Source organism: Solanum lycopersicum, chromosome 8 (assembly GCF_036512215.1).
Source record: "Solanum lycopersicum chromosome 8, SLM_r2.1".
In the NCBI taxonomy this organism is placed as follows: domain Eukaryota; kingdom Viridiplantae; phylum Streptophyta; class Magnoliopsida; order Solanales; family Solanaceae; genus Solanum; species Solanum lycopersicum.
The window spans coordinates 30723540-30748583 of record NC_090807.1 but is presented as its reverse complement, the minus strand read 5'-3'; the positions used below and the strand labels follow the sequence as shown (position 1 = coordinate 30748583).

Here is a 25044-nt window from a genome sequence, read left to right as displayed (position 1 = left end):
CTATCGATTAAACAAAATCCTTTGCACTTCTAACCCCCAACTAAGCATGATCAAACACAGAAAATGAAAAATTAACAACCCACTATTAAGCACGTGTAAATAACTATAAGGATCAAGTTGTTAGTTAGTTATAGAATGTTGTAGAAACTTTGGTAGTTGGAATAGTCAAGTTGTTATATAAATGTATTACTCTTGTACATTGTTGATTTATACAAAACATTAGGTTTTTCAAAAGTTTCCACAATTGATTAAATTACATGGAAAGACTAGAGGATGCTTTAAGACAATACCTAATTAGTTTTTCAAACGTAAACATCAGTGTGTCACAAGGCGGACTTCATATTTCTTTGGAGCGAGGTGCCATATCCAATTCTTTAATTATCAATGGCGTTACTGCTTCCTATGGAAATGCAACTGCACACATGCATTTTCATTCGCATAAACACAAAAATTGCAAAATCTGAAACCTTAACCTCTACAAAAGGTTAAGGTAGAAATTTCCTCTGCTTCTTAAGCTAATATAGGTGCATCAACCTAGCTAGTTTGATTGCTTCTCTTGCACTAGATTTAATTCACACATTTGTGTTGATGGTCTCAATAGCATGTAAAGAGTCAGAAAATATGTCCATTGACAGCTCACATTTCTTTCTTTAGATTACACATCAATTAAGTCTTAAAATTCTTAGGATCAGACTTAATGCATGTAAAATGGCATTGCAATGGTCATCACATATATAGTTAAACATTATGATAGTTTTAAGTGACATGTTTTACGAGTTTCAAACATCAATCATTTAGTGAAAATGTGTTAACTAGGATTGAACATAAATATTTAACTTAAGTTTTTTTATTTTATTGAAAATAAATATTAAATATAGTGTTAGTGGGTAAATAAGATTCTAAATATATTATATTAGGATTCTGTGTTTTTTACTTAAGAAAAATACTTCATCTGTTTCAACTGGTATTACTATTTCTTCGTATCACCATCATTCACTTGAAGAAATTTTAAACTATCATCAATGGTAATTATTTACTCATTATTTTTTAATTTCACATTTTTATAACGTAAAATTGTTTATAAAGATTTTTTTCTCTTGAATAATATAATTTGAATATTCAAGCTATATTTTATCTTGTTAATATAAAATGTGTTAACTACATGTTTGCAGCAAAATGTAGCAGAGATTAGATCTTCACAGGAGGATATTCCCAAATTGGTGATGAAAATCAAGAGATCTAAATATCGGTATGGAGTTTCAATCATTTGTTATTGCATTTAAATTTTATCTTGACTCGTAGTGATTTAGTGTTTGCAAATATCAAATCACTAGATCAAGAAAATATAAAATCAATAGTAGGTCAAGAATTTATTTGTTCAAAAAAAAGGTTTCGCTCAAAAAAGAGCCCCGAGAAAAATGTACAAAGAGATGAAACTAGAGAAGGGTTCAAAGTGTTTATATATGCCGTGAATCCTCTTGAAAGAGAGGGGTGCCTTGGGGAACGCGGACACAGGTGGTGCATGGCTGTCGTCAGCTCGTGCCGTAAGGTGTTGAGGTAAGTCCGGAACGAGCACAATCCTCGTGTTTAGTTGCCATCGTTGAGTTTGGAACCCTGAACATCGCTTTGGGTCGCTTACCAATGTCAGTAGAGGAAAAGTAGGTTGTTGCTAAGCCAATCTCAACCCATAATCATGAACTTGCTTCTCCGCATAGCCAAAACTTCTTGAATCAAAAAGAAAAATGTTAGAAGCTCAAAACAATTTTATTGATCTATTAGATAATTCAGGTGTTCGTCCTAATAAAATTGGTCCTAATAAAATTGAATCAGTATTAATTACTCAGGCAGAGGGTGTAGAAAATCTAATTTAAATTATCTAAGTACGAAAAGGCAAAAAAATATTAAGAAAGGAGATGTCCAATTGATGTTGAAATATTTTCAAAAGCGTCAATCTGAAAACACGAGTTTTTGTTTATGCAATACGAATGGATGCATAAGGTCATTGAGCTAATTATTTTGGGGTGGATGCTATGTCTAGTATAGCTTCTAAAAATGTCGGTGTTGTCATTTTTATCCTACATACTTGAAAAATAGATATAAAATGCCTTTTGTCCAATTTACCGAAGTTAATAACCATTATCAATCCATTTTATTTGGTTGTGCTCTTCTTTGAAATGAAACTCAAGAAACTTTTGAGTGGTTACTTTGCACTGACAAGAGGAAATGTTTGGTGTTATGCCTCATACAATTATCACGAATCAAGATGTTGCAATAATAAAAGCAATTATCACGAATCAAGATGTTGCAATAATAAGAGCAGTTGCAAATGTCGTTCCAAGTTGTGCACACCACTTTTGCATCTAGCATATTGAGAAGAAATTTTTTGAATATTTAAGTCATGTTTATCATGACTTTGATGATTTCAAAACAAAATTTAGCAAGTGTCTATATGGTATAACAATGCCTGAGGAATTTGAAATTGCATGGACTGATATTATCAAAACCTACAATTTGAAAGAAAACAGTTGGTTGGAAAGAATATGCAATTCGTGAAAAATGAATTTCAGCATATGTGAGAAATTTTTTTTTGTGTTGGAATGTCAACAACTCAGATGTGAAAGTATGAACAACTTTTTAAGGATTTTCTTTACCTAGTACACCAGTGAGTGTATTTATAACACAATATGATAAAGTTATTGATATTAGGTATGATAAAATAAGGGAAAAGAAATATAAGGCAACATTTATAGGCCATATTGAAGAATTTATATCCATGGAGGATGAAGCTGCAAAGGTATATACCATAAAAATATTTCAAAAAATTCAAGAAGAATGTCTCAGAAATTTATTTTAAAAAAGATTGAGATTCAGAATGGAATAGATATCTATAAACTTCACTTGTTTCAAAAACAAACTCGTGCATACGCTGTCAGATTGAAACTTATATTGAAAAATGCTTCTTTTTCTTGTCGTGAGTTTGAATTCATTAGAATCTTATGTAGGCATTTGCTTACCATATTTATAAAAATAAAATTTACTCACTTTCACCCTGTTATATGTTGAATCAGTGGACTATGTATGCAACCAAAATTTTTTTTATTAACATTTCAAATGACAATGCACAAGTGAATAATTTGAAGTCTTCCTCTATATGGTTCAACAATATTATGATGCATTTTTTTATCTTTATGAGCTACACGGTCTGAAAGACATTATAAATTTTTATATCAAAGATCAATCTCAAGTATGTGAATAACTTGATAAATTTTTTTATAAGATTGAGAATGATAATCTATATGATGGTAGAGTTAACGAATCAAATATGGAATTAAATACAAGTGAGCAGAGACAAAACACTATCTTGATTGACCCTTTATGTGTGGTAATTAAATAACATTTATATTCATTGAGAATAAAAAGCAATCTGAAAAAATCTCTGAAGGTAAAAAAATATTCTTCTAAAAAATCAAAAAGTCAAATCAAACGTTCAAAAGAATGGCAAGGCAAATGACAAAGGTAAAGACAAAAGCAATGAAATGAGGTAATCTCACTTTATGCAACACTTTGTATAATATAATAATTATTGATTATTATTTTTTAACTTTGATATTTGATGTATAATTCAAGCTGTTGAATTGGAATCTAGAAGCATATCACCACTAGTTAGTACAACTTTCATAATGGTAAATTCTTCTCTTGATACTTTATGTTATGTATTTATTAAAATTTATTTTCATCTACCTCCATATATTTGTCTAATAAATTGTACCTTTTTTTTCCCCAAAAAACAATTCCAGTCATATCCAGAATCATTTCAAGGACAAATTATCCATGGATATCATACGTCATTCATGGTAGGTCTGCTCTTATCGTGTTCTTATATATTTATAACGTATTTATATATTTGTACAGGTTAAAATGACTTTTAATACTTCCTCATGAGAATAGCTTCATATTCATACAGGTAGAATCTATGGTTTATGAATGTTAAACTTGTGTTTAGAGCTTCAAGACTCATGGAGAGGCAAACATCTAGAAATTTTTTTATATTTTCTTTTGGTAGAAAATAATTCTATGTTGTAATGTATAAATTTTTCCTTTCAAGATTTTGTTTTCAATTTTAATAGCAATTACTATTACAGTTTTAATTCAAGTTTATGCTTTATGTTGTTGGTTTTTGTATTTATTTACTAACATGGATTTGCAGGAATGTCTCGGATAAAATTAATGGTATAAAATCATATTTATAATTATAGGTCTTAAATATATACAGATATCCACAAAAATATAGTTAATATGTTAGACATTTATTTACAATACATCACATGTATCTTGGTATAAAATATTTATTAATATGAAGATTTGAATTGTTTACTACAGTTGTTTACACATGAAAAACTTCTCGCAAATCCACCCATGATAAATCAAGAGAACACCTTCATTAACCTTAACCTCTATAGCCAAAATGAACTTGCAAGATTTGATCTATTTGTGTTTTTGAAAATGTTGTCATATTTGCATATTGTAATATTTATTTAGAACAAAGAAAAATGTGAAAGGGTATTGGAAAATGGCAATACCCCTCCAATAACTTACAGGTAAAAAGTTTAACTTTCAAAATTTGATCTTTTTGTGTTTTTGGTCAAGTTTTCACACTTGTATCTAGCAAAATCTATCAAGAACAAAGAAAAAGACCAAGAGGGTGTTTGAAAATGACAATCTTGGATATGAAAAAGACTAAAGAAGCAAAATTAACTTGCAAGATTTGATCTATTTTGTGATTTGTTCAAGTTATCAAGTTTGTATATTGCAAAAATCTATCAATAACAAATAAAAGGGGCAAAAGGGAGTGTGCATTAGGTTGCCTGATAGTAATGTAAAGGTGCACAAAGCTTACAAGTCATCAAGTCAGAAATGACGTACATGTGAGATTATACCGAGTATGATGTTGTTATGACATTTGGAATTTGATGAAGTGAAATGTGGTGAGGTGAAAAATTCTGTTTTTCTAAAAATAAAAAAGTGCTAAAAAATTCACAGATATTCTTGTTTTTTGTTTTGACCAAGTTTCAATAAACAAACTCAAAATGTATGACATAGAGAAATGGTTTTAACTTAAAAATGATAGGAATTTCACATCATAGTAAAACAAAATGGTAGTGCCAAAATTACAAAGGAGAAACCGCTCACGTCATATAGATGAGGTCATAAATGATGGGGTACTCGAACACTACACCTTTGCCTGAAAGCTTTCTGTTAACTGTTGAAAAGGTCTCCAACTTATACTTGGTTCCTTGGGGCCAATGTGATACTTAGTACGCTTCCCAACAATCACTGCTGGAACAACCAAGTCCTCCAATATGGCATCATGAACAGATGAAAGAGTTCTGCTGTGCACCCAAAGAAGCTCTCAATATTTTTGGAGAGCTCGAGCCATAATTACACAACACATCCAAAAGATACGACTCCATAGCACATCTGTAGGTGTCTGCATTCATGTTTTGTCCTCAAACCACCAAAAGATGTCAAAAACCACCGCAACCAAGACAATATGACATTAGGAATTCTGTAAAAGATCTAAAAGTAAATCAATGGACATCAAGGATCTTCAAAACAAAACGAAACAATTCACATAAAACATAGGGAAAAACTAATGTCGAGATGTGTATTAGAAGCATATGACACACAGAACCAAAACAGAGGTCATATGTCATGTGTTTATGAATAATCCCATATCCCATTTGATTGATTCGTCAATGTTTATCTCTGTCTTGCCAGATGAACCCACCTAGCTCTCCCTAATTTACCCTCTATGTCGCCAGAGAAGAGGAAATAAAACATTATACAAACATAACTATTTGCACAATAGAATCTGACAAGCATCAAATTATCCGTTTCAATATGAGGCTTGGTCTGCAGAGAGCATGTTTTTCAATTTTAATCACCCCCCATAGATGATCTGTCCCTTGTTTTTCCTTACCAATAAAATTCTCTTTCTAATTACTTATCGAAAAATAAAATAAAAATAAACCCCACGTACACTTATTAGGTTGCAGGACCTTTCCCTTCAAAGCAAAGTTCATTGACATTACCTTTGGGAAATGGTGCAAAGGATTTCCCACAGCCATGCTTCACAATGTCAGCATCATCCGAGAGAACTAGGTGGCCTTCAGAATCGGTACCCCAGAAGAAGGGCACACTGCCATCAACATCCTATAACACCAAAACTCATACATTTAATCCAAGACCGAGAATATCAAAGATAAGTCAAGATCAAGATAATGTGATATAATTTCTATAAGAAAGGAACTGATGTATACATAGGGAAAGCCGTGTGCAACGGAAAGTGCAAGCACGGCTTGGGGAGGGATCTTTACTTGTTTATTTAATTTCAGATTAACATTTATTTTATTTAACAAGGAACTTATCTACTCCATTCGACTAGTTCCGGGTTCGAATCCCGGGCAACCCACTATCATATCGAAATTATAATTCTCTGTAGAGAAGTCCGGATTTTTCCAATCAACTTCGTTAAAAATTTGAATAGATCCACATAAACCTTGGTTGACACGAGTATATAAGTCATGTTATACTGTTGAATAACAAGCCTTCCATTTTCTATTTTGATTTGTAGAAAACTCGTGTACAAAGGAAACTTCAGCTAAAAAGGTACTCCTCGAAGCACTATCATAAAGAACGAACACAAACTTTCCATGAATATCTTCCACAGCCTGATCTGGAGGATAAGGACCTCTATCCCTCAAAGTCCTGTAAGCCTCAATAAGAATGATCACTTCATTTGCAGTCTTGTTTAACCCATACTGTTGCTTAAGATGTACTAAATTCTCGATGTGGCCTTGAAACATGCAAGGAATGTCATCCACACCAGCAAACAACCTAGGAAGAAGAGGGTTTTGGTGTTCAGATGAATAAGCCAAGAATCCAGAAGAACCAACTTCACATGAGATTGGAGATCAGAGATAACGACATCCGGTTGAAACATCTGCTACAAATTTAAAATAATTCCCCAAAAGATCAAAGGTAATAACCTTTTATGGATAATTTCACATGAATAAAAGAGATCATGAACCCACGAGGAGCTTAGCAGCTAAGGGGAGATAGAAGTTCGGATAAAAGAACCCCAAGTCCGACAATTAGGAGTCTGAGACAGAGAAAAAAATATTCCGATGATTATGGAGAGAGAGAGAGAGAGAGAGAGAGAGAGAGAGAGAGAGAGAGAGAGAGAGAATTACAGGAATAAATATTTGAGATCTCAAATATTAAAAAGAAATAGATTAGAGGTTTACCTGAGTTCAGCTATTACTGTTAAACTTACCTGATTGTGCAAAAATACTTTACACAGTCAGTGCACACAAGTTAATCTCTTTATAATTTATAGAAGAAATCATATTAAGAAGTCGAGGGTTCGACCTCTACTATATAAATAAGATATAAGTTTGACCATATATAATGTAATTTTTAGACAAAAGGAATTCAGATAAAACCCTTTCGGAACCCTAGCACCGCCCCTCTAGTGTCTCCTAAATAAACTAGACATTGTTCAACCCAATATAAAAAGGAAACTCTTACACAAATTCAAGTTGAAATTCAACATTAAACGAACAACAAAAAGATTATGCTTGTATATATTTGGCAAACAATTAAATCTATGATGAACACCAAATACTGACAAACAATACTAGTTCTGATAATAAGTGATTAATCAAATCCAGAAATATTGATTCAATAATTAGTGGTTATTATAGATTTAGAGACTTGAAAGAAACTTACCTTGATGAGATGAAACTATTAAAAATTCATCATTTTTTTCAACCGAAGGTGACAAGCAGAGTTGTTTAGAGCTGTTATCTTTATCCTTCAAATTGAATAAGAATTAAGTTTGCAAACCAGAGAGACATTAATGGGGACGTGTCCAAGACTTGGTCCATATCAGCACTCTGATCCCAGAAACCACCAGCATTTCAAAAATCTTGTTATGCTTCAGAGAGTGACTTCTTTCTGAAATATAATGAGCTACTGAATCATTTGGCTTTTGATGTCTATACTTTCCTATTGTAGCCTTGTCAGAACAGTAATATGTCCTAAGAACACACAATGATCTCCTCTTTAGTATTCAAAATTCAAGTCCTCTGAAGCTGAGGCAACTTATGGCCACGCTCGACAAAGCGCAACATGAGCTTGTCAGCCTCTTCTACTCTGCCATCTTGCATCAATCTATCCCTCACCTTGTCACAGACCTTTAAGTCAGGAATAAGGTTCCGGTTGAACATTCGACACACCACCTTATATGATGAAAGAGGATTCCCTTCCTTTAAATAGCTCTCTATAAGAATGTGGCAGGTATTTGAATCAACTCTTGAAGCTGTCCTGAGGACCTTTCCCAATAGCTTATAAGCCTCATCAGTATATCCTAAACCACAAAGTTTTTCAATAACCTGATTATAGGCAGTCTTGCACCCCTCTCTTGAAAGCATCTTTTCCAGTAATACCAACAGATCATCCACCCTATGTTGCTGACAAAATCGATGGATGACTGTACGATATGTCACAGCAGTGGGAAGCACCCCTCTATGAAGCATTTTATTGGACAGCCCAATAGCCTCTTCTATCCTTCCTTGTTTTCCTAATCCATCTATTAACGTTGTATATGTGACAACATCAGGGTGTTTATTGATTAAATACATGTCATCAAGGACAGAGAGAGCAGCATCCAACTCCTTCTTTAGACAGAAACCATGAATTACAGTGGTGAAATTCACCACATTAACAGCACATCCTTTCTTCAGACATTCTACCATAAAACTCTTTGCTTCATCTGCTCTGCCCTCTTGGCAAAGAGATTTAATGATCAGGTTAATTTCAACGGGAGAAAGCAAAAAGCCTTTTCCAATCATTTCCCTACCCACCTCACAGGCTTCAGACAGTTTTCCTTCCCTACGATAACCATGCATTACCACACCAAATGTAATAGCATTTGGTCTCCACCACCATTCTTCACACGTGTTCATAATCTCCTGTGCCTCGGCAGACCTTCCACTCTGGCAAAGCCCGTTTAACAGGGCAGTGTATGTTACAGTATTTGGCTTGCAACCATATTTGTACATATGTTGAAGTAACTTTTTTGCTTGATCAATTCTTCCTGCAAGGCAAAACCCATTCAGAACTGCAGTGTAAGTAACCACATCAGGAGGACATCCTTTGGCAATCATTTCATTGACCAGTTCCTTTGCCTTATCTAAACTTCCTTCTTTACAGAAGGAGTTCACTACAGCACTATACCCCACTTTATCCACTCGGAATCCTCTTTCTTCAGCTTCCCTTAAGAATCCTAAGGCTTCATCAGCATGGCCATGCTTTGAAAGCATATGTATAATAGTGTTATAAGTAACCTGATCAGGCAATAAGTTACTATCTTTAGCCATTTTCTCCACCAACTCCCTCACTTCTTCAGTTTGTTTCTTCGTGCAAAAGAATGCAATCAAAGTATAATAACTAACTTTATCTGGGTAACAGCCCTTATAAGGCATTTCAGCAATCAACTCCAATGCATCTTCAACGCGATGCACATCACAATAACCTTTGATTAAGCAATTGTATGTAACAACATTTGGTGTTATCCCAACTAGTTGCATCCGCTCCAGAAAGCTCAATGCTTTCTCAATGTTATCACCCTTCACCAAAACATAAATTGCAGTGTTGCATATAGACAAATCAGGCTCAATTCCTGCTCTTTGCATCACATTCAGGATCTGCATTGCTTTCCTTAAATGTCCAGCTCGACTAAAAGCAACCATTACACAACCAAAATCTTCAGGTCTCCGTGGAATTCTTCTTCGTGCCATCAGTTTAAGAATGCGCTTAGCTCCCTGGCACAACTTTGTCCTGCTGAGAAGTTGAAGCATGACATAGTAAACGATAGGGTCATGTCGGTAGCGCCACTGCTGGTCTGCCCAATAAAAGAATTTCAAAGCAATCCTTTCATCAGATTGAGACGTTAATGCAGCACAAACTTGGTGAGGCTTCATACTTCTTAGTAAACGCCTCAATTCTATTTCAAGCTGTGGATTCCAAGCTGAGCGATGTTCAATCAATCTACATGTTTCCTTAACCAAATGATGTCCCATTTCCTCTTCAATTCTTCCAGAAATGCCACCGTTTTCTGCCCCGTTGACTTGTTTTTGAGTTTTCCCAAATGAATCCAAAACCTTAAAATCATCATCAGTACAGTCTAAATCTTCATTATCTGACTCTTCAAACTCATGGACATGGTCAAAGCTACAAGTACTAGCATTATGTATATAGCTGCAATTTTTTCCATCATCAGTAAAACAAGTATCAGAAAAGCTCAAAACTTTACATTTCTTGACACCCAATTCTTCTTTTACAACACACCCATCTCCAGTATAATCAGAATTACCATTTTGCAAGTATAATTTAGGGTTGGAATTAAATCTAGGGCTATCAGTTGTAGAAAATAATACAATGTAAGTAAATGGATTTCCAGGAAAATGGATACCCGATTGAGAAGCCCCAAATTTTGCAACATAAAGACGATTACAAGATGAACGAAACCATAGAATCTTTGTATGGGAGGTAGCGCATATATTGGAGTTCAACAACATCTAGTCAGAAGTTCTTGTATACAACAACAACGTTCAAACGAATTCCAAAAGCTTACTTGGGATGACACCACACTTCTCTTTACTGGGGGAGAAAGTGAAGCCGGGTGTTCATGATGTGTTCAAAAAATTTAAAAACAAATCAAAGGAGAACATTTTTCACTCTTGTTCCTTTTGAAATGATGATGGTGACTAGGGACCCTAAATTCGATACCCACCCCATTTAAAATGGATAAAAAATCAGTCAAAATTATATTATCCATTTAAAAGTGGATAGTTAAATGATTAAAAGAGTCTTATTTATTAAAGAAAGAAAAGTAATATTAATATTATTTTAAGGTGTAGGTGGTCGGGGTAGGAACGGTGGTATAACGAAAAAAATTAAAACTTTTTTGAAACACAAATTGTTTGTTGGGAACGGGCTAGTTGGGTAGGTTTGTGGGGGGGGGGGGGGGGGGAGATCAAAGTAGTAAAAAACAAATTTAATTTCTTTAAAAAAATTATTTTTGAGGCGTTGGGGTTAAGGGGGAAGAATTAATTATAGAAGCGTTGGAGTTGGAGTTGGGGGGTTTGGGGGGGGGGGGGATAGTGAAGAGTATGGATACCCTTATCCATTGGATAACTCATTTTTACCCATTATGAGTCAAAAATTATATCCATTTTCATTAAACTCATTTTTTGTCGACTCATATTCGTTTGGACCTACTCGTTTGTCACTCCTTGTGGTGATGTCATGCCCCGAAGCTATCCCGAGGCGTAAACACGGAACCTAGAATCACGAGTTACCCCAAGCTAATCCTACTAGCATATCATAAGCCTGCTAAGATAACTGAAATAAGATAATTCTGTGTGGAAGCTTAAAACATGACATAAAGGAAAAATGATGGGGAATACCCATTCTAAGTCTGTATATAATATAGCAATATAGCAATATAATCTCCTAGAAAGTCTAGGATAAGTCTCATATTAAACCATCCAGAATTAAAACAACATCGGGCATAACCCATACTTCATTACAATAAAAGCCACATATACGCATATACAACAATAGTCTTCAAATAAAAGAGAATGAACAAAATTGTCTTTAAGACTAAAACAACATCCAATAGGTAGATGGTGACATCGTCCTCAAAAAGTGAGGACCTAGCGAACTTGGAGAATGAGAATCCAACCCTCTTTAATGGCCCTCTAAAAGCTCAACGGTTGAAACCTACATTTTGTAGTAAACATAGAAACATGGGTTAGTACATCACTTGTACTAAGCATAGGCATATGCACATAAAACATTTGAAAGCATACATGATAAAGGGACATTTACTTTAGAAAACACTCTAAGTCATTTGAAAGTCTTTAATGCACATTCAAGAGTCCATATAAGCTAATAATGATATATACATTAAGACAATAACATCTTCAACACAAGACCAACATCATCAAGTATAGTCAAGTCAACATGTGTATAGCATATTAGAACTATAACAAAAACAACTCCAACATCATGTTATACCCACAAAGCAATATAGGATGTTCATAACATTACAACATATACAAGACCCTTACTCATAACCCCACCATCAAGTCTACAAGTGCAATGACCAAGTAAAGCCCCATAACCTTACTCAACCAAGTAAACCAAATAAAGGACCATAAACAATGCCTAACGTCACATAACATAACATCAAGAGTAGTCATCATCATATTTAACAATATAGACCAATAACATGTTCATACATGAAACCAACATCATATAGTATCATCAACATGTAAAGTCAACATATGCATATCATTCACTTTATAAGAGCATAAGAACATCCTTTTAAGATTTTCCTCAAGGCTAACTAGTGTAATGTATAGGTAGAGTCCCATACCCGTACCTAGACTAAGTCAAACCTCTTGAGTCATCTTAGTTAGAGTTCACTTTATTACTTCATTTTACATGAGCTGATGTGGAATCCGGTGTCATGAAAACCTACACCAAAAGAAGTCGGACTACTTGCCAAGGTAGTATCAAGATATGAACATAGCATATAGGTGGATCCACTGGCTAGTATTCTTATGGGGGCAACATAGTTCAAGAACTAGGAGATGTTACTTTGGAATCTCTTTATGCATTTGGCATTATAGTCTCTAATCTCATGACTACAATAGTGAACCTACGTTCCCTACTTGGGAAGGGATACTCTTCACCACTAGTCACTTGGTGCTAAGCTAGAGTCCCTTTTGAAATGTCTTTCTTTAACAATCATAACTTAGTTTAGGTCATATGAGAATAAATCCTTGTATAATAATAGTCAATATCTCAATAGGAATTGCATGAGAACACCTTTCAATACAACCCTCATATGTGAGATTAACATATTAATATCATCATATCATAGTAAGGCACATAGGTCTTTATAACCAACCTTATATCATTACATCTTAAGCATAATCTCACAATCACATAATCAAGACATTTCAATTGCATCATCATACCACACCTACTTAACCCAATCACAAGATATACTTCAATTGAACTTCATCACCAAGTACAAACCATCATAATTGAAGTAAAGGTTTAGGATAACAAAGACTTACTCAATCTCCTTCAAAATCCAACATCATGGTCTTACCATCAACCAACCAATTTCATCCAATAATAAGTTTAGTAACATCATTCAATAGTAATTGATACAATAACTAGGTCAATTGCATCATCACTATCCCAATTAACTTCAATTCAAAACCAAGGGTTAGGGGGAAAATGTTTCATTATAATTCTTCAAGAAATAGATCCAATCCCAACAATACATTACACTAGGCAGTCCATAAACAAATTAGAATAGATAAAACAATTCTACCAATTAATAAATTCATCAATTCCTATAAATTGATAAGCAAGATCCAAAATTTAGGGGATTTGATTTGAGCGAGTGAAAGCCTAAAGCCTAAAGAACCTATAATACTCTGAAAGCCTAAAGCCTAATTTATATCTAAACATGAGAGTCTAAGAGTTGTAACACTTTTTTTAAGTCAATTATAATGTTTTGAGTCATTTAGGAAGTTTTATATTCAAAACGTCAAGGAACGTCCATGACGTTCGAAAACTAGTTCAAGAGGTGCTAGTGTGCCTTAGCCTATTTGACTAAGTTTTAAGAGTTGGAAAATGATGAATATTGGTGGAAGGGTGCATATAATGTATTAGAGTTAGTTTATAGTATAAACTTCTGGTTAAAACTCCCCAAGGAACAACCAAGGGCCCTTGAGGAGGACCTTACCAAAAGTGGCCAAAAGTTGTCAAGGGACAGTGTCACCAACGATGGCCATCGACGAGGCGTGGTCCAATCGACGGGGCGTCGATGGACACTGTCTCTGGAAACTTATACAAATACTTAGGAATACTTCTTGACAAATCTATTACCAAAATGAGGTACCAACATGATGGTTGGTCCCTTGGCCGTTGATTGACAAACGAGGTGTAGACGTGGTCTCATCTATCAAAGAGACTGTTTTTATTGCACGTTTTAGGACTTGCTAAATTAATTAATTAGGAGGTTATTTAATTATTTATGGGTTAATGGAGTTCTAATCAATTTATTTAATGACTTATATAAAGACCCCAACCTAATTAAACTAACCTAACCCTCATAAACCCCAAAACCCTAATTGCTCCTCCTTCTCTATTGTTTCTCTCTCCCAAAGAAACCCCATTGAAGACTTAGCAAAGAAGGATTATAGGGATGTAAAGGATCAAGTTTCTCTATCAAACTTCATCAATTATTAAGGTATATGATTCCTTTCATCTTTGGGATCTCTTTCCCCAAAGAGCTCCTCAAAATTGATTTCAAAAGTATGAAATTCAAGTGGGTTACTTCCAATACGCAATTGATCTTGTGAATTGATTTGTTTATGATTTATATTGGTTATTATGAGTATATTAACATGTATTATGGTTACATTACACTAATTCTTGATGCATTGTCCTAGTTTGCGGAAGATGGCTTTTCCCCCTAAACCCTAGGTTGTGATCTTAAATTGAATTGTATAGTATTGATATAATTTGTATGGTTAGTGTTTGAATTACTATCCTATGTTGTTTTTATGCTAATTATGAGTATATTGTGGTATATTTTTATCCAATTATGCTTGTTCTTGAGTAATTGACCTAGGTTGTGAAGTAGATTATGAACTTGAGCTAAGTCTCTAATTATAGGCTATGAACTAGTGATGAACTGTTGTATAATGATTCAATTGGCCTTGTTATCATGTTAGTTACTATTGTGTTATGGTGTTACACACATTGTTGGGTTAAATTGGAGGGTTGATGGTAAGACCTTGATGAAGGCATTGTGAAAGAGATTGAGTAAGTCTTGTGATCTCTATTATTTACTTCAATTGTGATTACTTGTGTTTAAGTGATGATGTTGTATTGAAGTATACCTTATATTAATATTGATAGGTTTGGTATGATGTTGAACTGAAATGTCTTGAACTATGGATTGTGAGTTGTTGTCTAAGATATAAATGTTATAAGGATGGTGATAACTTACCAATGTGCCTTATTATGATATGACTATGTAAATGCGCCAACCTCACTTGTATGAATTATAACAAAAGGACAATACTCATGCAATTTTTATTGATCTATGATGATGATGATTATATAAGGGATAAACTCTATGACCTACATTAAGCTATGATGAATAATAAAGGCATTAAAGACATTTCAAAAGGGACTCTAGCTTAGTAGCGAGTGAACTAGAGTGAGGATTTTCCCTTCCCACATACGGAAGGTAGTATAACTAATGTACTCATGAGATTGGAGACTATAATGCATGTAGCATAAAGAGGGTCCCAACTATATCTTTTAGTTCTTGAAATATGTTGCCTCCATAGGAAAACTAGCTAGTTGATCCACCTATATGTTATGTTCATGTTTTGTAACTACCTTGTCAAGTAGTCTGCCTTCCTTCGATGTAGGGTTCCATGACACCGGATTCCACATTAGCACATGTGGTCTATGTTGGTTAAGACAAGATGTTCCCAAAAGGTAAAATGAACTAAAGGATTGAACTCTAACTAGGATGACCTAAGGGGTTTAGCTTAGTCTAGGTAGGGGTATGAGACTCTACTTAAACATTGCACTAGTTAGACTTGAGGGAAATCTTAGGAAGATGTTCTTATATATGTATATGCTTATAATTGTACATGATATGTATATGATGATCTTGCATAATGATGATACTATATGATGATTGGTTTCACTTATGAACATGTGTTTGGTCTCTATTTATAAAGTATGATGATACATACTCTAAATGATATGTTATGTGAAGTTAGACATTGGTTCTGGTTCTTGTCGGGTCTACTTGATTGAGTAAGGTTATGGGGCTTTGCTTAGTCATTGCACTAGTTGACTTAATGAGGGTTCATGAGTAATGGTCTTGCTTTATTGATGATGTTCGGAACTCTTGTACATACTTGTTGATATTATAACTTGATGATAGAGTTTTCTTGATTATGTGCTCAATTATTTTATATGCATGTTGGCTTGATTAGACTTAGTATTGTTGGTCTTGTGATGTACATGATTTTGACTTAATGAATATGTCTTATTGATTGGTATGAGTACTTGAATATGCATCGGTTATCGCCAACTCAATAAAGTCACTATTAAGAACAAGTATCCTCTCCCTTGGATTGACGACTTGTTTGATCAACTCCAAGGGGCAAGCTTATTTTCTAAGATTGACTTGAGATAGGGGTATCACCAACTTAGGGTGAGAGGTAAGGATATACCTGAAATGACATTTCAGACGAGATATGGTCACTATGAGTTCTTAGTAATGTTATTTGGTCTCACTAATGCCCCGATGACATTTATGGATCTCATGAATAGGGTATTTTGAAGTTACCTAGATTCATTTGTCATTGTCTTCATTGACGACATCTTGGTATATTCAAAAAATGAGGGTGAACACACAGACCATTTGAGGGTGGTGTTACAAGTGCTTAAGGAAAACCAATTATTTGCCAAGTGCAGCAAATGTGAGTTTTTGTTGAGGTTAGTGACGTTTCTTGGTCATATCATCTCTAGTAAGGTACTTGAGCTTGATCCAAGGAAAACTGAGGCGGTAAAAAATTCTCCTAGATCATTGACTCTGACCGACATGAGGAGTTTCTTGGGTCTAGCAGGTTATTATAGCAGGTTTATGGATGATTTTGCGTCCATTGCATCTCTTTTGACTACTTCAACCCAAAAGAGTAAGAAATTTGAGTGGTCGGAGGCATGTGATAGAAGTTTAAAAATCTTGAAAGATAGGCTTACTTTTGCTTCAGTGTTGAATTTACCGGAGGGTATCAAGGACTTCGTGGTATATTGTGATGCATCCTTAGTGGGTTTAGGGTATGTACTTATGCGACATGGGAAAGTAATATCCTATGCCTCTAGGCAACTTAAGGTTAGTGAGAAGAATTATCCAACTTATGATCTTGAGTTAGCGGCCGTGGTATTTGCCTTGAAAGTATGGAGGCATTACTTGTATGTTTTGCATATTGATGTGTATGCCAACCTCAAGAGTCTTCAATATGTGCTTACTCAAAAGGAGTTGAATTTCCGGTAAAGAAGGTGGTTGGAATTATTGAAAGATTACGACATGAGTGTTTTTTACCCCTCGGCAAGGCCAATGTGGTTGCGGATACTCTAAGTTGTATGACCATAGGTAGTGTGTCTCATGTAGAAGAAGATAAGAAATACGTAGTGAAAGATGTTCATAGGTTGGATAGATTGGGTGTTAGATCGAAAGATTGTTCAAATGGTGGTTTTATGGTTCATCATAACTCTGAGTTGTCTTTGGTGGTTGAGGTGAAATCTAATCAACACCTTGATCAACCATTGATGGAGTTGAAGGAATCATTTCTTTGTAATCTTAATGAGTCATTCTCCTTGGGGGGGGGGATGGTGTCTTGAGGTATCAAGAAAGGTTGTGTGTTCTCAATGTAGATGGTTTGAGGAACCGGCTTCTTGAGGAAGCTCATGGGTCCCGTTACTCTATTCATCTGGGTTTTACAAAGATGTAATGACCTTAGATAAGTGTTTTGATGGGGAGGCATGAAGAAGGACATAACAGAATTTGTTGCAAGGTGTCCAAATTGCCTACAAGACAAAGATGAACACCAAAATCCGGGTGGTTTACTCCAAGAAATTCAAGTTCCTACTTGAAAGCAGGAAGATATTAATATGGATTTTGTGATAGGTTTTCCTCGGACACAAAAGAAATATGACTCCATATGGGTGGTTGTGGATAGGTTGACCAAATACGCTTTATCCCCTCAAGTCTACATACACGGCGGAGGATTATGCAAGGATCTTCATAGATGAGATTGTGTGTCGCTATGATATTTCCACCATCCATCATCTTGGATAGGGGTGCACAATTAACATATAGGTTTTGAAGGTCATTCCAAAAAGAGTTGGGTACCACGGTGAAGTTGAGCACCGCTTTTCATCCTCAAATGGATGGCCAATCGGAGCGTACTATTCAAATCCTTGAGGATATGCTTAGATCTTTTATAATTAATTTCAAGGGAAGTTGGGATAAGCACTTGACTTTGGTTGAGTTTGCTTACAACAATAGTTACCATTCATCTATATCTATGGATCCTAATGAAGCCTTGTATGGTAGGAGATGTAGATCTCCAATCGGATGGTTGAAGTGGGCGAATCTTCACTTTTAGGTCCTGATTTGATTTATAAGACTTTGGAGAAGGTTCATGTCAAAAGAAATCGCTTAAAACAGCCTATAGCCAGCAAAAATCCTATGCCGACCATAGGAGAAGAGAATTAGAGCTTGAAGAAGGTGATAAAGTGCATCTAAAAATTTTGCCTATGAAAGGGGTGGTGAGATTTGACAAGAAAGGAAAGTTGAGTCCTCGTTATGTGGGTCTCTATGAAATCTTGCAAAAGATTGCTAAGGTTTCATATGAGTAAAGGTTGCGTAGTGAATTGACTTCGGTTGATCCGGTGTTTCATGTTTCTATGCTTAAGAAGTGTATCGATGATCCCGAGTCCATTCTTCCTATAAAGGTCTAGGTGTTCAAGAGAACCTCTCTTATGAGGAGGTTCCAGTTCAAATCCTTGACAGGCAAGTAATGAAGTTAAGGAACAAAGAGGTGGCTTCCATAAAGGTGTTATGGAAGAATCACCTAGTTGAGGGTGCAACATGGGAGGCCGAGGCCGATATGAAGTCCCGTTACCCTCATCTATTTGATAACTAAGGTTAGTTATTCCTACTAATAATGAAAATAATGACTAAATTTGACGTTGCTTTGATTTTGGTGAAGTTTTGCAAAAATGTACATGTTACAATGAATTACAGTGAAGTTATGCCTATAGACTTAAAAATGTTGCTTTTTACTTGTTTTGAGTCATGTGTTGCATTTTGGTATATTGTGCCTTTGTGAATTGTGTTGAGTATGTTGATATGTGTTGAAAAAAGCCTCGACATAAAGAATAAGCATGAAATGAATGATGAAGTCTTATGAGTTGAAAAATGATGTTTTGAGATGCATTGTGAAAAAGGCCATGTGATTACGTTGATTTTGATGGTGAATCATGTTTTTATGTGATGTTGTTGGTTGGGATTCTAGTCTTGAGCCTATTTATTCCTTTTAAAGAATTTTAGTGTCATTCGGGGACGAATGTACCTAAGAGGGGATAATGTAATACTCCGAAAGCCTAAAGCTTAATCTATAGCTTAACATGAGAATCTAATAGTTGTAACACTTTTTATAAGTCAATTATAATGTATTTGAGTTAGTTAGGAAGTTTTAGAATCAAAACATCAAGGAACGTCCATGACATCTGGAAACTAGTTCAAGAGGTACCAGTGTGCCTTAGCCTATTTGACTAAGTTTTAGGAGTCAGAAGATGACAAATTTTGGTGTAAGGGTGTATAAAACGTATTAGAGTTAGTTTATAGTAGGAACCTTTCGGGTACAACTCCCCAAGGACCAACCAAGGGCCTTTGAGGAGGACCTTAGCAAAAGTGGCCAAAAGCTGTCAAGGGAAAATGTCAGCAACGAAGTTCATCGACGAGGTGTGGTCCAATCGATGGGGAGTCGATGACCACCATGCCAAATACGTAGGAAGAATTCTTGATAAATCTCTTACCAAAACGACGGCCAACAGGACGGTTGGTCCCTTGGCCATAGATTGAAAAAAGGGGCGTAATCCTGGTCTCGTTTGTCAAGTAGACTATTTTTGCTGCACGTTTTAGGATGCTAAATTAATTAATTAGGTAGTAAGTTAATTAGATATTGTTTAAGGGAGGTCAAATTAAGTTATTTAATGACCTATATAAAGACCCTAACCTAATCAAACTAATATGACCCTCATAAATCTCAAAACCCAAATTGCTCCTCTTTCTCTCTCCCACAGAAACCCCATTGAAGGATTAGTAAAGAAGGGTTCTAGGTATGAAAAGGATCAATTTTATCCATAAAACTTCATCAAATAGTAAGGTATGATATTCCTTTCACCTTTGGGATCTCTTTCTCCAATGAACTCCTCCAAATTGATTTCAATAGTATGAAATTCAAGTGGGTTTACTTCCAATACGAAATTGATCTTGTGAATTACTTTGTCTATGATTTATCATGGTAATTATGAGTATTAGATTAACATGTATTATGGTTACACGAATTCTTGATGCATTGGCCTAGTTTGTGGAAGATGACCTTTTTCCCATAACCCTATGTTGTGATCTTGAATTGAATTGTATAGTATTGATATAATTGGTTTGGTTAGTTTGTGAATTACTATACTATGTTGTTGTTATGATAATTATGAGTATATTGTCATATATTGTAATCCATTTATGTTAGTTCTTGAGTAATTGACCTAAGTTGTGAAGTATATTATGAACTTGATTTAAGTATCTAATTCTAGGGTATGAACTAGTGATGAATTGTTGTATAATGATTCAATTGGCCTTGTTATCATGTTGGTCACTATTGTGTGATGGTATTACACCCATTATTGGGTTAAATTGGAGGGTTGATGGTAAGACCTTGATGAAGGCATTGTGAAGGAGATTGAGTAAGTCTTTTGATCTCTATTCTTTACTTCAATTATGATTACTTAGTGATTCATTGCTGATGTTGTATTGAAGTATACCTTATATTAAGATTGATAGGGTTGGTATGATGTTGAATTGAAATGTCATGAACTATGGATTGTGAGTTGTTGACTAAGATATAAATGTTATAAGTATGGTGATAACTTACCAATGTGCCTTATTACGATGTAACTATGTAAATGTGCTTACCTCACTTGTATGAATTGTAATGAAGGACAATACTCATGCAATTCTTATTGAGCTTTGATGATTATGTAAGGGATAGAACCTATGACCTACATTAAGCTAATGATGATTAATAAAGACATTAAAGAAATTTCAAAAGGGACTCTAGCTTAGCACCAAGTGAATTAGAGTGAGGATTGTCCCTCACCACATAGGGAAGGTGGGATCACTAATGTTTTCATGAGATTGGAGATTATAATGCATGTAGCATAAAGAGGGTACCAACTATATCTCCTAGTTCTTGAACTATGTTGCCCCCATAGCAATACTAGCTAGTGGATCTACCTAGATGCTATGTTCATGTTTTAGTAATACCTTGGCAAGTAGTCCGCTTCCTTCGGTGTAGGGTTACATGACACCGAATTCCACATTAGCTCATGTGGTCTATGTCGGTTAAGGCAAGATGTTCCCAAAAGGTAAAATGAACTAAAGGAATGAGCTCTAACTAGGATGACCTAAGGGGTTTAGCTTAGTCTAGGTAGGAGTATGAGACTCTACCTAAACATTGCACTAGTTAGCCTTGAGGAAAGTCATTAGAGTATGTTCTTATATATGTATATCCTTATAATTGTACATGATATGTATATGACGATCTTGCATATTGATAATACTATATGATGATTAAACACTTACGAACATGTGTTTGGACTCTATTGCTAAAGTATGATGATATGTACTCTAAATGATATGCTATGTGAAGTTGGACATTGTTTATGGTTTTTGTTGGGTTTAATTGATTGAGTAAGGTTATGAGGCTTTGCTTAGTCTTTGAACTAGTTGACTTATCGAGGGTTAATAAGTAACGGTCTTGCTTTTGTTATGATGTTAGGAACTCTTATACATATTTGTTGATTTTATAACTTTATGATAGAGTTGTCTTGATTATGTGTTCAATTATGTGATATGAATGTTGGCTTGATTAGACTTAGTATTGTTAGTCTTTTGATGTACATGATTTTGACTTAATGAATATGTCTTATTGATTGGTATGGGTTCTTTAATGAAATGTCCCTTTTTAACATGATTTTATGTTTGTTTGTGCATATTGATATGCTCAAATTTACTTCTTGAAAAGAAGTATAAGCGGTCGTATCAAGTAAAGAACCCAACTATGAGGTTGGGGTCGATCCCACGAGGAAAATGATTTAGACTTAACTTTAAACTACAATTACTTCTATTTAATCAAGTCCTTTCCGAAAATAGGTAATAAAATAGGGGTTTTAAATAACAAAAGGAATATAATATTTCTAAGTAAACAAGTACAAAGTATGAATCTTTGATATTTATCAAGTGATGAGAGTAACTAGGGCATAAGTGTTCCCCACAGGTTCATAACACGGTAATTCTAGTTGTAACAATCATTTCCTAGTATCTTGCATGCAAAGTGATTAGTTATATATCCCTAATTCCTTGGTCCGGCAACTAGGAAATTTCACTCCACACCTTGGTCCGGCTACGTGTATATGCTTTACAAAACCTTACCTTTACCTCATATTAAGCATAATAATGTTGTATGATTTAGTTGTTACTTTGGACCAATCGACAATAGCCTATAAGATAATGTATACTAAATTTACGTTGATAATTCTTTTCTTATTATCTACCTCCTTGGTCCGACAAGTAGCAACAAGGAGAGGTCTAACGCGTGCACTCATTAAAAAGACTTCCAAATAAAAAATTTATCAATACATGCAAAAGACTATTCTAAAATTATTATTTTAGCTAGTTTTTACCTTGTTATTTACCCATGGTTCCCACAACCCTAGTTATGGATTTAGTTACCCATGTTCATAATTACATAATTCGTATTTATTAGAGAAGAATTCATGTACTTACTTTGATGAGATTGAAGAAATTCCAAAATATCACTTGAATTCGAGAAAATTATGCAATAAACGATTCCGAAAAATGAAGTATCTTCCAAAACCCAATATTCAACAATCAATATTACAAATCTGAAAATAATCAAGAGTCTAACCTCAAAAATGCGGTTTTTACCAGTATTTATAATAAAGAAGTCTTAACATAAAAAGGAAATCTATTTAAGGAAAATCTTCCCAAAAACGCGTCTGAGTCAACGACTGGACCGACGGGCTATCGAGTCCACGACAAATCGTCGAGGCCTCCCGTCTTTCCATACTTAGAATCTTTTTCAGTTGCTTTCTTCTCCAACTCAGTGTTACCATCGATTGACCAGGATGACGGTCTGTTGAGTGCACGACGGTCCGTCGATGGCTTTCATTTCTCCACACTTAGAATCTTTTCAAGATGAGTACTGGGGCTACTCTCTGTTTGCAATGACTGCAGGACCTTCTGTCATGGATATGATGGTCCGTCGATAGCTTTTGTAGCACCACACTTGGTCAGAATTCCCCAATCTTCCTTTAGCGGCATTTTTCTTTAGATGATGGTTGCCACCTACAGACCGTCGAGGGGTAGACAGACCGTCGATGGCTCCTGTAGTCATCACTTTTGCAATTTCAGCATAGTTCTTCCGCATTTTCATCCTGGACAATTTTCCTTCAAACAAAGAGAAAAATACATTAAAACTACTACAAAAAGGCCTTAGACACACACTAAACTTAAGGAAAAAGCATTGAAAGTACCGTGAAACCACGGTACATCAAGACCCTTAACATAATTTCTTTGTTTGTCCTCAAGCGACGCAATATGACTCACCACAAAACCTTTGTACAAGAGTATCCTTATTTTAGCTTTCGCATTCATCTGGATATCAATCCCGATTATTTTCATTATGTTTATGCATGCTATCACTATTAGGATCGCTCATGTGGATCAGACCATGACACAAACTCACCGCACACCGAAACCTATCCTCTTTGATCTCTCACCAAGGTACCAATTTTTTGGTATTGCAGCTAGTGTCCTCACTTCAAAACAACATCCTCTTTTTTCACACAATGATTTCTGTTTGAGTATAAGGATTATTTTTTTTCAACACTCGCTCTTGGAACAACTTAACCCCTTATTTACACTTGTTGCCATAGGCTTGACCTTATTTTCATAGCTTTAAGTTCACTATAATAGACTCTTAGGATCATGATAGGATTTTCTTAGCTTGTAACTTAGGCTCAGGATCAGGTAGGGTACATTTGGATGTATGTTATTGACTTATTGCCCTCCTTGACATAATGGCTAAGTGTTATTGCCCTTCTTGACAAAACGACTAAGCATCCTACCTTTTCATCATTTTATTCCGCCATATATCTTATTTTTTTATATTCTTTTGCCTTACTTTTCTCCTTTCTTTCTACTTTTGTATAAGTGACTTTTTTTTGAATTTTCACTTTGCTTTCATCTTTCTTGAGTCACTTTTGTTTTGTTCTTTCTCTTTCTTTATTCTTTCAACCCCACTTTCCAGAATGTTCCTCAACTAGACACCCTCAACTCATGGTTTTACCATGAGTCAAGGTACACAATACAACTTATGATTTTTGCATAAGCTGTGGTGCACATGTCCAAGGAGGGACCAGGGCCAACACATTGTTCTCGGAAAAGATCAATTGGGGTGAAAAAGAAAGGTCTATTTTAAGCTTTAATTATTTGAATGAAGAATGGATTAATTTCATTCGGTTTTCTGTTATCTAGGCTAAAGATTGAATATCTTGAACAAGGGCCTATGATCCTTTCCTAATTGTTTATCACATCTTACTTTTAGCAGGACTAACCAGGCAAGTTCTAGATCAATACCAATGGTGGACTATTCAAATTTTACTCACACTCACTTGACATCTCATTAATCTACCAGATTATCAGACACCTACTTCAAGTTTTAGATTTAGGGTCATTGCCGTGGTGTATCTCTATGTCATGCTTAAAGCCACACATTCATCAGTTACTATGCCTAGTCATGCAATAATTTCTTTAAATCAGGATATCATTCTGTTTAGCCATCATGCTTTAGATTCCATTTCTATACTGTGTACAAAAGATACAAATATGCCGGTTCAACAATAAAATAGCCAATCTCTTGGGGGAAAAGAACACAGGCAAGAAAACCCCAAGAGAGGATCGTGAGTTGGGCTACTCAAACTTCACCC

At 35.0% G+C, this 25044-nt stretch overlaps 2 protein-coding genes and 1 long non-coding RNA gene across 6 annotated transcripts; 1 reads left to right on the top strand and 2 right to left on the bottom strand.

The window, feature by feature from the left end:
• Positions 1-3582: 3582 nt before the first annotated feature.
• LOC138337743 (uncharacterized) lies at positions 3583-4153 on the top strand. Its single transcript, XR_011211136.1, has 3 exons — positions 3583-3683; positions 3798-3858; positions 3969-4153. It is a non-coding gene; the product is annotated as an uncharacterized lncRNA (long non-coding RNA).
• Positions 4154-5043: 890 nt separating this feature from the next.
• LOC101268891 (pentatricopeptide repeat-containing protein At1g09900) lies at positions 5044-10855 on the bottom strand. 4 transcript variants are annotated; one of them, XM_010326494.4, is made up of 3 exons: positions 7792-10855; positions 6093-6897; positions 5044-5566 (listed from the first exon to the last, which is right to left on the bottom strand). In XM_010326494.4, the coding sequence occupies exon 1, from the start codon at positions 10641-10643 to the stop codon at positions 8142-8144; it is 2502 nt and encodes an 833-aa protein (XP_010324796.1). In that variant the 5' UTR covers positions 10644-10855; the 3' UTR covers positions 5044-5566; positions 6093-6897; positions 7792-8141. The 4 variants fall into 4 exon arrangements, with proteins under 4 accessions (XP_010324796.1, XP_069143810.1, XP_010324797.1 ...); XM_069287709.1 differs by having other exon boundaries at positions 5044-5577; positions 6093-6213; XM_010326495.4 differs by having other exon boundaries at positions 6093-6213.
• On the bottom strand, positions 6046-7981 carry LOC138337898 (stem-specific protein TSJT1-like). The gene is made up of 4 exons (XM_069288335.1): positions 7958-7981; positions 7792-7876; positions 6648-6955; positions 6046-6213 (listed from the first exon to the last, which is right to left on the bottom strand). The coding sequence occupies exons 1-4, from the start codon at positions 7979-7981 to the stop codon at positions 6046-6048; spliced, it is 585 nt and encodes a 194-aa protein (XP_069144436.1).
• Positions 10856-25044: the final 14189 nt, after the last annotated feature.